Source organism: Microcaecilia unicolor, chromosome 5, assembly GCF_901765095.1.
Source record: "Microcaecilia unicolor chromosome 5, aMicUni1.1, whole genome shotgun sequence".
Lineage (NCBI taxonomy): Eukaryota > Metazoa > Chordata > Amphibia > Gymnophiona > Siphonopidae > Microcaecilia > Microcaecilia unicolor.
The window spans coordinates 72,961,748-72,975,180 of record NC_044035.1 but is presented as its reverse complement, the minus strand read 5'-3'; the positions used below and the strand labels follow the sequence as shown (position 1 = coordinate 72,975,180).

Sequence of the window (13,433 nt, the reverse complement as noted above, 5' to 3'; positions counted from 1 at the left end):
GCTGCATCTTCTTCAGCTTCTAGCAGGTTTGGGGCTCTCTCAATATTTAGGGCCCTAAGGTATCATAGGTAGGATCCTTGTTTTGGATGTTAGTGTTGGTTTGGTAGATATGCTCTAGGTTCTGAGTGACGTTTTGTTTGAGAGATTTTTGTATTACTTTAAACTATGCCTGTTATTGAGATAATACTAGAAACAAACATTTTTGTATGGTGAGTTTTATGAGGAAATGTCCTAGATCTGCTTTGCATCCACTGTTGGGGAAGGGTCAGGGGGTTCTATGGATGCAAATTACTGGGGGGAAACATATGTGTTTTGGGGGACTGTGGCTCAATGGCGGATGAAGAGTTCAGCACTGCCCAGTTAAGTACTGCTGAATACTTCAGCTCGAGGGAAGGTGGAGTCAGGGTATAAAATCTAATGGCTGTGACAATCTGGGCCTAGCTGTCATCTTTCAGTTCAGCTTCACCTTGTTCTCTGTTGGAGTTTTCTATCTTAGATGCCGCAAGAAGAATTTACTCAATAAAGTCCCTATTGTTGATGTTTGTCAAATGCTACCTCCTCTCTAAAGGAGTCATACAGGCATATTTCATACTGAATTTGTCTGTGATGTTATTGTAAATTGGTGTGTGTGTGTGTACTTCGATCAGTTTATTCTTTGAAATAGTTTTGTCTCATTCTGTGTAGCAGAATGTTTCAGTAACTGTGGAAAGACAGAAAGAAGAGAAAAAGTATAATGGGGAGACAAGGGTCAAGTGTCAGGCTTAGGTTTACTGCTTTCTTTACTGAGTCTGAGACTTCAGAAACCAGAATGTATTTCTTAACTTAGATGGCCAAACTGTGCTTTGTTTTGCAGTTAACTGACACTACAGAGAGAAGATCTTTTGATGTTTTCTACCATATTTTATGTCTTTGTTTTTGTTTACCTTTTTCAGAGTGTCAGCTGATGATCCTTTTAGACCATGTTCAGACAATTCCAAGTTTCTTAAGACAATCAAAGCTTGATATACAGAAAAGGTAAATCCTTTCTTTAAGAAATAGGAATAAGTTCTTTGATGTCTTGTTTCTTCATGCAGTGATCAGATACTACAGAACTGATAAGAGAGGACTTAACAGAGGCCTGGCTTTTTTTAACTCACTACCAGCCATAAAAACCTACCTTCACCTTATGATCATTCTAACACCTTGGTCCTGTCCTTTTCCTTTTTCTTCATCACACTGTCACCGGAATGCATTTTACAATTGTTCAGTAATGCCATTTTCCACTTATTCTGTTTTTTGGACCTGAAGGCAGGGAGTGTCAGCTCCTGAATGCTTGTCAATAAATGTGTCAATCTGATCCAGTTAAAAAGTATGTTTTCTATTGCACCGTATTTTCATTGTAAAAGTAAATTTGGAATGCCATTATTTTCATATCAGACCTTTGAATTGGGTTGCTGTAGGAAGGAGGGGAAGTGAAAGCAGTAAAGACTTATAGAACCCCAAAAATTGTGTGAGAAAGTTACTACATGTATGAGTCAATATTCAGGCATGGTCAGTATTTTTTTTTAAACCTGCTGCAACAGTCAAAATTATCTAGATATTCAACACCATTATCTGGATAGTTGCTGGCACTGAATATCTGGATAGGCTAGTCAGCACCAGAACTTATTCAGATAGTGGCAATATTTAGTGGCATAGTTATCAACATGGGTTACTGGGCATGGTCTCATTTTATGCAATGAAACCTTGTTACTAATAACCTGAGTTAACAGTAAAATAACACATCTTAATTGTAGCCCATGTTGATAACTTCCCCCTCCTCCCTTAGTCTTCTATCAAGATAAGTTATGTGGATAACTTAGGACAGCATTCTGCCTACAGCACTCATCCAGCTAGCAGGTGAATAAGTGCTTTTGAATATATATATTTTTAAATTTGGATTTTGTTCACACCTTTTTCAGTAGTAGCTCAAGATGAGTTACATTCAGGTACACTGGGTATTTCCCTGTTCCTGGAAGGCTCACAATCTAATTTTGTACCTGAGGCAATGGAGGGTTAAGTGACTTGATCAAGATCACAAGGAGCAGCAGTAGGATTTGAATCAGCCACCTCTGGAAGTCAAGACTAATGTTCTAACCACTAGGCCATTCCACTCAAAGAAGGTCTGTGACCCCTTGCAAAATGTTCATCTTTTCTTGTCTTATAACTTGGAAATAAAATGCATTAAAACTATATCATGTATCCACACGTATCAAGATCCTACCCCACAACAGCCAACTAAAAAATATAATCCAGAAATCCTGACCAATGATGTACAAGAAAAAGTATGGAAAAGCTTGATTGAATAAGTGCCCCCCCCCCACCCCCCACCTTGTGCTTCTCTAGCAATCCTAAATATGTTGAGCATTGCTGTATCCAATCACGTTCAAAAGCAGACACCAAGGGCCCTGTTTACTAATGTATGCTAGCGTTTTTAGCACATGCTAACAGTGTAGACGCCCATAGGAATATTATGGGCATCTACACAGTTAGCTCACGATAAAAACAGTAGCATGCCTCTAGCGCAGCTTAGTAAACAGGGCCCCAAGTGAATTAACACTACCTGTGTTACATTTTGTGATTGCTATAATGATGGAACAAATTTAGCAGTTCCTGCCAGTTCCCTCTTGTGGGTAATTCATCCCTAAGCAATGACCTACCAGGAACATCATGGAGCTGGCAGAAGACGTTTGTAAAGTTGTGGAAAGGCATAGATCAGAGCATAAGTACAAAAAAAATTGCAAACTCCTTCAGTTTCCCTTGTAATATGGTCAGGATAATTATTAAGAAATAGAGTATATGGCATCTCAAAGACCCCACCTAGATCAGGTCATCCCTCCATCCTAGATGACCAAGCAAGTAGGACAGTGATTAGAGAGGCATCCAAGAGACACAGTGGAACCTTTGAAAGAACTATAGGTTTCCATGACCAAAGCTAGTGAGAATGTCCATGTGACAACAATATCCCAAACATTCCACAAACCTGATCCTCTTTCCCCAAGTTTAAGAGCACTTTAAGACGCACCTATTTATCAAGGTCTATGGAGTCTCCGTCTGAGTTGGGTTCCAGTGTCCAGCAATCTTCTGTTTCTTACTTTCTTCTCTACTTTGTCTTCTCTTATTTCTTTTTCTTCTCTTCTTTCCTATTGATTTATGGTGCTCCTTTCATTTTAAAGCTCATGGCTGTGTTATTTTTATTGTTAACCACCTTATTTTTATGACAGAGAAAGGCAGTATATAACATTTTAATAAACTATATGATAGAATGGCAAGAAGGAAGCTGTTACTCAAGGAAACCAACTTGCATTCCATAGTATTCAAATAAACACTCATCATGTGGCAAAAAGTTCTATTTTCTGAAGAAAAAAATGGAATATAAAGTGTCATGGTAGGTGCAGACCCAATACAGGATATCACCCAAAGAATAACACCCCTACTGTGAAGCATGTTGGTGGCAGCAGCATCATTTATATGGATGTTTATCTAGCAAGGACTGGGAAAATTGTGAGAATAAAAGGGACAATGAATGGTGAAAAGTACAGAGAAGTTCTTGAGGAAAACTTGCTTCCCTTTTGTGAAAAGGCTGAAACTGGAATGGAAGTTCACCTTTCCACTGTTCCCTCTAAGCTGAGCGGGAGTTCTCCAACTTCTTTACGGACTATCGGAGATGGTGCTTAAATATTGTGTTTTCAATCTCTAGAGACAGGCAGGTTCCCTGGAGACCTACAGAGCTTGCCTGTTCCTCACTAATGAAAATGTGATAGTGACAGAGCACCCCCTACTGGTAGGGCTGTAGGCAGTGGCATAGCTACAGGAGCCCTCAAGGTCCCTGCCCCCCATCCCTCTCTCAGGGCCCCCCTACTCTGGTGGCCAAAGAGGTTCCTGAATTTTAGACACCTGCTGTTCTCTGTGCCTGAGAAGAAGGTCTGCTGATATGCCTCTGATTGCTCTCAATGACGCTGGCGTCTGCTCCTGTGGCCTGAACGTGCTGGCTCCTGCTTGTTGGTACCACGTTGTCACTGAGTCACATGGTACTGGAAGGCAGGAACTAGAACGTCCGAGCCACAGAGGCAGGCACCAGCATCATTGGGAGCGTCAGAGCCTACAGTCAAAATAGCAACTTTCCCCACTCGCTGCCTTCCGGGTGCTGGCCCTATCTTCGCCCCCCTAAGCCGCCCAGCATACAGTAGTTGTTGTTCTCTCCCTTTAGTTACAATCTCTGCTAGGCCCATGGCCCCAATTATACAGCAAAGCTGTGCGGAACTGCAGCTCTCTTCACGCTGCTGCTGCAGCTGCTTCCTCCTCTGAAGGTTAATGTCCTCTTTTGGAGGAAACTGGTCCATCCCGGATGAAGTAGCTGCTGCATGCAGAGAGCTTCTCCTGGCCATTTAAATTGCTTTGAATATCCACCTCATAGTTGTTAATGTTTAAGACCTAGGCAAACCTATTAAGGAGAGGCTGAACACAAATGGGCTGAAGGCTAATGAAGACAGGAAAGGGGGGGTTGGTCAGCAAGGGGGATGAGAGCATGGCAAATGGCATAGCAATCAAGGAGAGGAAAGGGTTAAAGAAATAAGGAGGAGCCCAAAGGAGGAGTAAAAGCAAAAGAGAAAGCGAGGGTAGGTGGCAGTTGGAGAGAGGAGAGAACACGGAGAGCAGCGCTGACCCAGCCCACCCACCCTATGGCCAGAGCGGTAGTAGTCGTGGCCGGGCGTTTCACTGCGTCAGTTATATGTTACCAGCGCCGGGTACACAGCATCTTGGCAGATAACAGTTATAAGCAATGAGTTTTTTCTAGCAAAAAAGGTACCGGTACTCAAATGCCAGGCTACCCTTCAGGGGTGGGGTGATCACTGAGGGACCCACCCCACAATAGCCAGGCCCCCTGCAACCAGTCAGAGAATCTATGACAAGGCAGAATTGGTGTGTAAAGCCTGAGCTCTTTCATTAAAACTTGGGGACAATGGGTCAATTTTAGCAGACAATGGAAAAGGTGCTGGTACTCAGAACCCCCAAATACCCCCTCAAAAAAGCCCTGATTATAAGTTGATGTTAAATATTTGGATTAAAGTTGAAATGTAATTAAAGAATTATATGCCCACGTGTTAGCGGACATATTGACAGAAAGAATGGTGACACAGCTTGTCTCCCGTCTTGGATGGTCAGGAGGCCCAGAACATCGGGTGTGTGGAATGAAGGGTAGGTACATCCTTCAACGGGATACGCCCAAAGAACAACGTGTGCTCGCTGAGACAGCACAGAGAGGAAACACAGGGTGCTTAGACGGCACACCTGTGAGGTAATGAAAAGTAGCGATTGAGAAAGGGCTGTGTACCTAGGCAACAGCTAAATGTTAAAATATAGCAAGTTGAATTAATATTGTATGTACTGTTTTTCACAAATGCAATGTTTTGAAGTCCTGGCTGCGGCCAAAATAAATTCCACTTACAGTAGAAATAAGACTATTGTGTGGTATTTTTAGTGCTTAAGGAATACCTCTCAGTTTATGCCAAGTGCCCAATTTGTGACTTTATTCATTACATATGTGCAGTGTATGTTATATGTAATATGATATCCAGAATTAGTATACATGTAAATTTATAACACATTACATTACATCCGATACTTACATGCTGTAAATACCATGAGTGGATCGATACGGCTAACATTAAAAGAAGTAGGACATAATCCTACAATTACAACAAAGAATAATCACCTAAATAGCCATGTACCATAGAGTCTGAAATTGAACAAGATTATTTAAAAACAAAAAAATCACTGCATATCATTATTGAGGCACTAACAACTTCAGAAACACCCTTTTAATTGGAGTAGATGATTAGCTGTCTGACCCTGCATCAGTCTAAAACAGGAAGTGTAGCTAGTCATAACACATCTTTTTTAAATCAGGGAAAGCTCAGTCTAATTAAGTTCATCGACTGTCTCCATTGTTTTCTGAAATAAATTCATTTCACATTTTTCTTTTAACATTGTTATGGTATTGCAAAAATTGATTGAAAACTGAAGTACAGTAAGTGCCTATCATTTCTCACTTCCACAATAAAATAGATATGTTAATAGCTATAATTTCATTTCTTTTCTGTTTTAAATGAAATAACATTTCATTATTTGTGTCCTCACTATATCACAGAAAGTTGTATGTTATTAGTCATATGATTATAGTTCTATTGTGGTTTTCTTCTAGTAAATCATATTTAGCATTGGAGAGACCAGTGGAAACAGCAATCCTTCTAAGCCTTATAGGCGTTCGTTCCATCATGGGCAATCAATGGCATACTACTCTAGAACAGAATGCCAAAAGGCTAGACTTCTTGTTTGACAGTAAGTAATGTCTTCTAGAATGTTAATTTTTTTGTTGGTCTGGTTCAAACTTGTCATAAAAGTAGGTTTCTCAGAGCCAGAAGAATATCAAGATGCATAAGGAGATGTACAGCCGCAGAAAAAAAGAAGGCATATAATGTCTCTATATAGGATAATAATGGGACACCACCTAGAGAATTGTGTCTAATTCTGGAGGCCATACTAGACAGATTGGAGGTACCCCAAAGGATAGCCACTAAAACAATGCAGGATCTATATCATAAACCCTATCAGGTAAGACCTAAGGTCTAAATATGTATTTCCTACAAGAGAGATGTGGAAGCAAATAATGATAAACATTCTTCTCCAAGAATAAGAAGTATCTGGGTCACATCATCTGATAATGAGAACTACAGATATCAAAATGATTCAAACAACCCTGCTCAACTTGTTGACATACATGTGACCATTGCACAAAACCAAATAAAGTGCAAAATAAACAGCACAAATGAGAGAGAGAGAAAAAAAGACACTGAATATCGGTGGCTAAACTAACTGGCAACATTAGGCTTTTTAAAAAAATGCTCATTGCCGCCAACTGAATATTGAGGGGATAGGGCCCAATCTTCTGACTGGATTCCCCTCTTGCTCCTGTTTAAAGCAAAAATGTGCACAGAGTCAGGATAAGAGAGAAAGTCAAGAGTAGGAGTGTAGCCAGACCTCAGTTTTTTAGGGGCCCAGTGGTGGACTTGGGGGCCAAACATTTCCTTTCAGTTCTCCCCTCCTCTGCTGCCTCCATCCACCATCAAATCATACCTTTGTTGGCGAGGATACTCAAGCCCACCAGCCAAAGAGATTTTCTGCCGGGGCCCCTGCCCATGCTACCTAAGCAGCAAGGAAGCCAGTAGGATGCTCCAGCTTCTTTCACCAGCACTTCAATGTGCATCCCTGCCAGCCAGGCATCTGGTGTCACAATTTTGGAGTGGTCCTGAGTCCGAAGTCGGGGGCAGGTCCCTGAGGGCCCCTCCTCCCCCATGGCTATGACCCTGGCCAAGGGTGTGTTTCATGCTGCTTACCCCAGTTGTGAAGTGCCTAATTTTGATCCTGATGTAGAGGAAGATGCCAGTCCTCTTCCTTCTCCTCCTGAATAGGCTTTTTGTTTGGAAATGAAACTAAGTCTAGGAAGGGAGGAGCCATTATTGGGAGTAATTTTCTAAGAAATATATGTGTAGTAATTACTGGTTATATGTTTTTGTTTAGAATTGTTAGCAGGTGGAAAGACCACTGGACAGACAATTCGTGATCTTCAAAAATTTGAATCCCAAAATATGCCTGCTAAAGGTAAAGAAGAATAATAAATACTGTTTAAAGTTTTACTAAATGAATCTTGGTGTATGCATACTAGCATCAGAGGCATAGCCATGGGTGAGCCTGAGCCCGCCTAATTTGGGCTCGGGCCCACCCAGAAGCTCTGTAGCTTTGACATAGCTTAATTATGTCAACGTGTAATTAAACTCTGGAATTCGTTGCCAGAGAATGTGGTAAAGGCGGTTAGCTTAGCGGAGTTTTAAAAAGGTTTGGTCGGCTTCCTAAAGGAAAAGTCCATAGACCATTATTAAATGGACGTGGGGAAAATCCACTATTTCTGGGATAAGCAATATAAAATGTTTTGTACTTTTTTGGGATCTTGCCAGGTATTTGTGACCTGGATTGACCACTGTTAGAAACAGGATGCTGGGCTTGATGGACCTTTGGTCTTTCCCAGTATGGCAATACTTATGTACTTATGGCATGTGAGGGAGCTAGCTGGGCTACAGAGGCCCCCACAGTCCTGCATCTCCTTCCCTTCACAAATGTTTCTCATATTGTAGAGTTGCCAGCAGTGATTCCCACACGCTGCCCGCGGCTAGCCCGGAATCCTCCCTTCTGCTGCATACTGCCTCCACTCAATGGAACTTACAGTTTTTCACTGGGCAGTACGCAGCAGAGGGGAGGCTTCCAGGTCAGCCGTGTGCAGATTGGGGGAATTGCTGCCAGCAAACCATTAATGTGAAAAACATTTGTGGGGGGAGAAGGGAGATTCAGACCGAGGATCAGACGGGCAAAGAAATGCATGGGGTTGGAGGAGAGGGAAGGAAAGAGGTACTGCACACGGGGAAGGGAAGAGACATGGTTAATTTTTGGAGGGGAGGGAGAAATGCTGCATGGTGTGTAGAGGAAGAGAGCATTGCTGGATATGGGGTGGGGGAGACGGTGAATTGTTGGAGGGAGATGGGAGGGAGAGCTGCTGCATGGGTTGGAGGGAGAGGGAGAATTATTAGAGGTGGAATGGAAGGAAGAGATGGGGCGAGATAGGGAGAAATGTTGGATATGGGAATGGAGGTAGAGGGGGAGGGAGAGATGCATGGAGAGGGAGGGAGAAATGTTGGCTGTTGAGAGAGAGATGCATGAGGAAAGAGAGGGAAAAATGTTGCACCTGGAGGGAGGAGGGAGGGAGGGAAAGATGCACATGGAGAGAGAGGAAGAAATGTTAGACAAAGAAGTGGGAGGAAGCGAGAGAGGCTGTATGGGGAAGGAGGAGGAAGAAAGAGAGATGTTGGACTTGGGGTGCAAAGAGAGAGAGCAAAGGAGAGAGAGAGAATAATGTGAACAATGGCAGAGAGGGAAGAGGGGTCGGGCATGAGGATGGAGGAGAGGGAGGAACAGAGATGCACAGGAGGGGGAAGGGGAAAAGAGGGAGATATTGGATCCAGGGACAAATAGGAGGGAGGGAGAGATGCTGGATAATCAGAGAGAGGAAGAAATGCTAGACCACAACGGAGGGGTGCAGGCAGGGGCGTAGCTACGGGTGGGCCTGGGTGGGAGTGGAGCTTAAATCCATAATTGTCTGATAACACACAGAAAAAAAAAATAAAAATAAAAGTCACAATTAATACCTTTTATTAAATTTAGATATTAGAATAAAGTGGTTGCTCAAAGCATATACTAACCACAATCGCTCAACTGCAAAACACTATGCACAACTTTGTGCAAAAACACACTCAGAACCTTACTGTACCATAAATATTACACTGGGCAGAACCTAATACACCAATATACCACCCATACGGAAAATGCAGACCATCAACAATATGAAACAAGGGATCATAATATCACAATTCTCATGTACAGCCACAAAACACCCTAATTATTTTTTTTATTTTATTTATCATTTTACATAATTACATTCACATTTATCACATAAATGTAAGGAAATACAGAAATTAATATAAAGAAAAAGGAAAACATTTTCTCTCAACAATATATTAAACACCCTAATTCATGTTTAATGTGGGATAAAATGCTATAAATAAGTAAATAAATATAAACTTTTAATGTTCAGCACCTGATTCTCAAAGTGGACATATTCCAAACACTATAATGAAAATAAAATGATCTTTTCTACCTTTGTTGTCTGGTGACTTTGTTTTTCTGATCATGCTGGTCCAGTATCCGATTCTGCTGCTATCTGTCCTCTAAACTCCGTTTCCAGGGCTTCCTTTCCATTTATTTCTTTACTTTCCGCCTTTCTTCTTCATTTCTTGTCCTACATCCGTAAGTAAAAGCTGGGTCCTCCGCAGACTTGACTGTCCAGTGGATCCAGCTTCTGCCTATTTTATCCATCCTTGTGCAGTTTTTCTCCTCTCTTCCTTTTCCCTAATCTCATCTCCTTCCTCTCTCTTCCCTTCCCTCTATGTCCAGCAATTTCTCCTCTCTCCCTGAGCCCTGCCCTCCCATCCATGCTCCTCTCTCCCTGAGCCCTGCCCTCCCATCCATGCTCCTCTCTCCCCTGCCCCCCTCCATTCACTCATATCCAGCAATTCCCCTCTCTCCCTGAGCCCTGCCATTCCATCCATGCTCCTCTCTCCCCTGCCCCCTCCATTCATCCATATCCAGCAATTACCCTCTCTCCCTGAGCCCTGCCCTCCCATCCATGTTCATCCATGCTCCTCTCTCCCCTGCCCCCCTCCATTCCCCTCTCTCCCTGATCCCTGCCATCCCATCCATCTCCCTCTCTCCCCTGCCCCAACTGCCCACCCTCTTCTCCCCCCCCCCCCCCCCCAAGATCCCTTTGCTTTTTTTTTCTTTTAAATTTACCTCCGAGTCCGGCAGCACAGCGTCAGTGAAAGCGCTTCTCTTCGCTCAGTGTCCCGCCTTCTTCTGACGTCAAGACGTCAGAAGAAGGCAGGACACTGAGCGAAGGGAAGCGCTTTCACTGATGCTGTCGCTGCGCTGCCGGATTCGGAGGTAAAATTTTTTTTAAAAAAAAGGAAAGGGATCTTGGGGGAGAGAAGAGGGCGGGCAGTTGGGACATGGGAGCGGGAGGGCGAGGTAAGCATGGCGTGGTGGTGCCCTCCAGAGGTCAGCGTCCCCCTGCCATGCTTACCATGTTGTTGGGCCGGCCCTGGGTGCAAGACTCGCGCGCGAGGACGGCTGGCTGGGGAGGCTTAGCCTCCCCAAGCCTCTTATATTGGGCGCCTATGTTACTTAGACACTTAGGATTGGAGGAGTAGCCTAATGTTAGTGCAGTGGGTTGAAAACATGGGGTGCTGGGTTCAACTCCCACTGCAGCTCCTTGTGACCCTGGGCAAGTCACTTAAACCTCCATTGCCCTAGGTACACAAAACTTAGATTGTGATCCTGCTAGGGACAGAGAAAGTACCTGCATATAATATATATGTAAACCACTTTGGTTGTACCCACAGAAAGGTGATATATCAAATCCATAACCCTTACACTTAGGACATGATTTTAGAAGGTTTATACAAGAAACAAAACTATTTACATTTAGAAGAAATGACAGCATGTACAGATTGGAAGTGTTTTGATCATCACGTAATGAGCTTAGAATTAGGAAATTAATTTTCAAAGGCATTTCCGCGGGTAAAGCAGTGCACACTTTCACTTTTAAAATCTGGCACAGGCCTCACAGGGAAAAGTAGGTATGTAGGGCTGACCTAACCATTAGGCAAGACTAGGTGGTAACCTAGGGCAGCAGCTTCTTTGGAGGGGAGGCACCAAAAAGCTGCAGACAAAGCAAAACAGTAAGTCCTAAGTAACAGCCACTGAAATTCCAAAAACCATCGGTGCCTATTTTTACTTGCAAAACAAAGTTTTTAATATTTATAACCCTGCCCCCAAATTCTATAAATTTTCAGGCCAAACTTTACACTTAGGGCCCTATTTACTAAGCCACGTAATAGGCGCATTCGTGTTTTTAACGTACATTAACAGTGTACATGCCTACAATATCCTTATAGGCACCTACACAGCGTGCACTAATTGTAGGCACGTTAAAAATGCTAACGTACCTTAGTAAACAGGGCCCTTAGCATGCAAATTATAGAATAAGGTCAATTGTGCATGTAACCTAATATAGTTAGCTGAAAATTGATATTAACTAGCAAGAATTAGCAGTAAGTAGTTACAGTTACACAGGCAACTAACCTTAGTCAGTGTTCTATAAGATGGGCATCCAGTATCTAGAGTGCACAACTGCAAGGGAGGGGCATGGGCAGGCCAGGGGTATACCTAACATTTACACATGTGGGTACTAGAATACTTGTAGTTACCTGCCTAACATTTTTTGTTTTATTATGTATTGTGTTAACATTGTAAATTGCATACTATGCCATACTTTGTATTGTTATGTGAATATTTTTACTTGTGTAATTGTCTATTGCTTATGTTTGATTTATTCTTACTGTACAACTCCCTGAGTGAATTCCTTCACAAAGGTGGTAAATAAACCCAAATAAATAAATAACTAAACAAATACCTGATGAACTATGCATTTTTATGGAATTGTTGTAGGGTGATCAAGAGTGTAGAGTTCAATTATCAAAATCTTGTTGGGGGAGGGGTGACAGACTAGGAACCTGAAAATTAATTGAGATAGGTGGTCTAAAAGTGCCCAATACTCCTCCTCCAGCCCTACGTTATTCAGTTAGCCCCATAAATGTTATAAATGGCATTTCTTTCAAGTATTTTCATTTTAAAACACAATGGAATTAATACCTCTTGGTGAAACTCTTTTCTAGTGGAAGAAGATTTGGCCTGCCTTGATAATGCCAAAACAGAGGCTGTCGTCAGCCAGTGCTCATCATCGGTTCCTACAAACCATTCATCTGCTTTCAATTATGTGCTATATGGCTTGCCGAACTTGGTTCTAATGTAGTTTATTTTACTTCAATATTCATAATAAATATGTCTGTTTTATTGTGTACACTTTTCTCTCCTCAGAGCAAAATATGGAACTGCCTTAATGCTACTGGTCCAGTTATTGCTTTAGACTCGTGCAACATCAAAAAATATTTTGTTTGTTTTTGATGTAGATATGAAGAATAAATTAGTAATTAAACGTTACATTGTTATAAAGTGCTTTGTATGAACAAATATATAGAAACCCCACTCTTTCCTGCCAACTGCCGCTACTCTGCCCGGTGCCACCATGTTTTCAGAATGGCTGCTGAAACTTTCCCTAATTGTCTTGTAGGTCTCACAAGACTGCCACAGCAGACATTTTTAAAACACAGCGGCACTGGGCAGAGTAGCGACAGCGGGCAGGAAAGAGTAGGGTTCTTTCCTACCCCCGCAGAGGTCACTAGACTACCAGGGTCCTTCAAGGTTGGACTGGGGAGGGCCCACTGAGGCTCAGGGGACTGTAGTGTGCAGAGGGGGCAGAGACCCTCTGGGCCCTCGGGCACTGCCCGGTCGCCGGTATGATCAGTCCACCCCTGCTGTGTAGTAAATGAGAGGAAGTCTATTCAGTTCAAAAATATACCTTTCCCATTTGTTTGAGGACAGAGAGATTTAAAGGTTTCACTAAGGCATGCCAAAATGGGAACGTTGTATTTTTCAAAAGAAGGATCATGTTATATTTCTTATGTCATTGATGACATGAATTTTAAACAGGTTATGTTGGGGATGGGGTTGGAAGGGTCACTACTTTTGATATAGATTTGAAAGAGAGCCCTGGTGTGCTCCTTTGAAAAGACTGACCTGTGTTTCCAGTTTTATGACACATTCAAGTTCTGAGTGATATTAAGAAAAGA

The 13,433-nt window shown here is 42.4% G+C and overlaps 1 protein-coding gene across 1 annotated transcript in view; it reads left to right on the top strand.

Moving 5' to 3' along the window:
• CFAP46 (cilia and flagella associated protein 46) overlaps positions 1 to 12,740 on the top strand; it is a 418,285-nt gene extending 405,545 nt beyond the window's left edge. Inside the window, exons 58-61 of the mRNA XM_030202994.1 lie at positions 933 to 1,014; positions 6,224 to 6,360; positions 7,600 to 7,680; positions 12,420 to 12,740. Of these exons, the coding sequence (XP_030058854.1) occupies positions 933 to 1,014; positions 6,224 to 6,360; positions 7,600 to 7,680; positions 12,420 to 12,556 (437 nt within the window). The 3' untranslated portion in view covers positions 12,557 to 12,740. The remainder of the gene's footprint in view (positions 1 to 932; positions 1,015 to 6,223; positions 6,361 to 7,599; positions 7,681 to 12,419) is intronic.
• Positions 12,741 to 13,433: the final 693 nt, after the last annotated feature.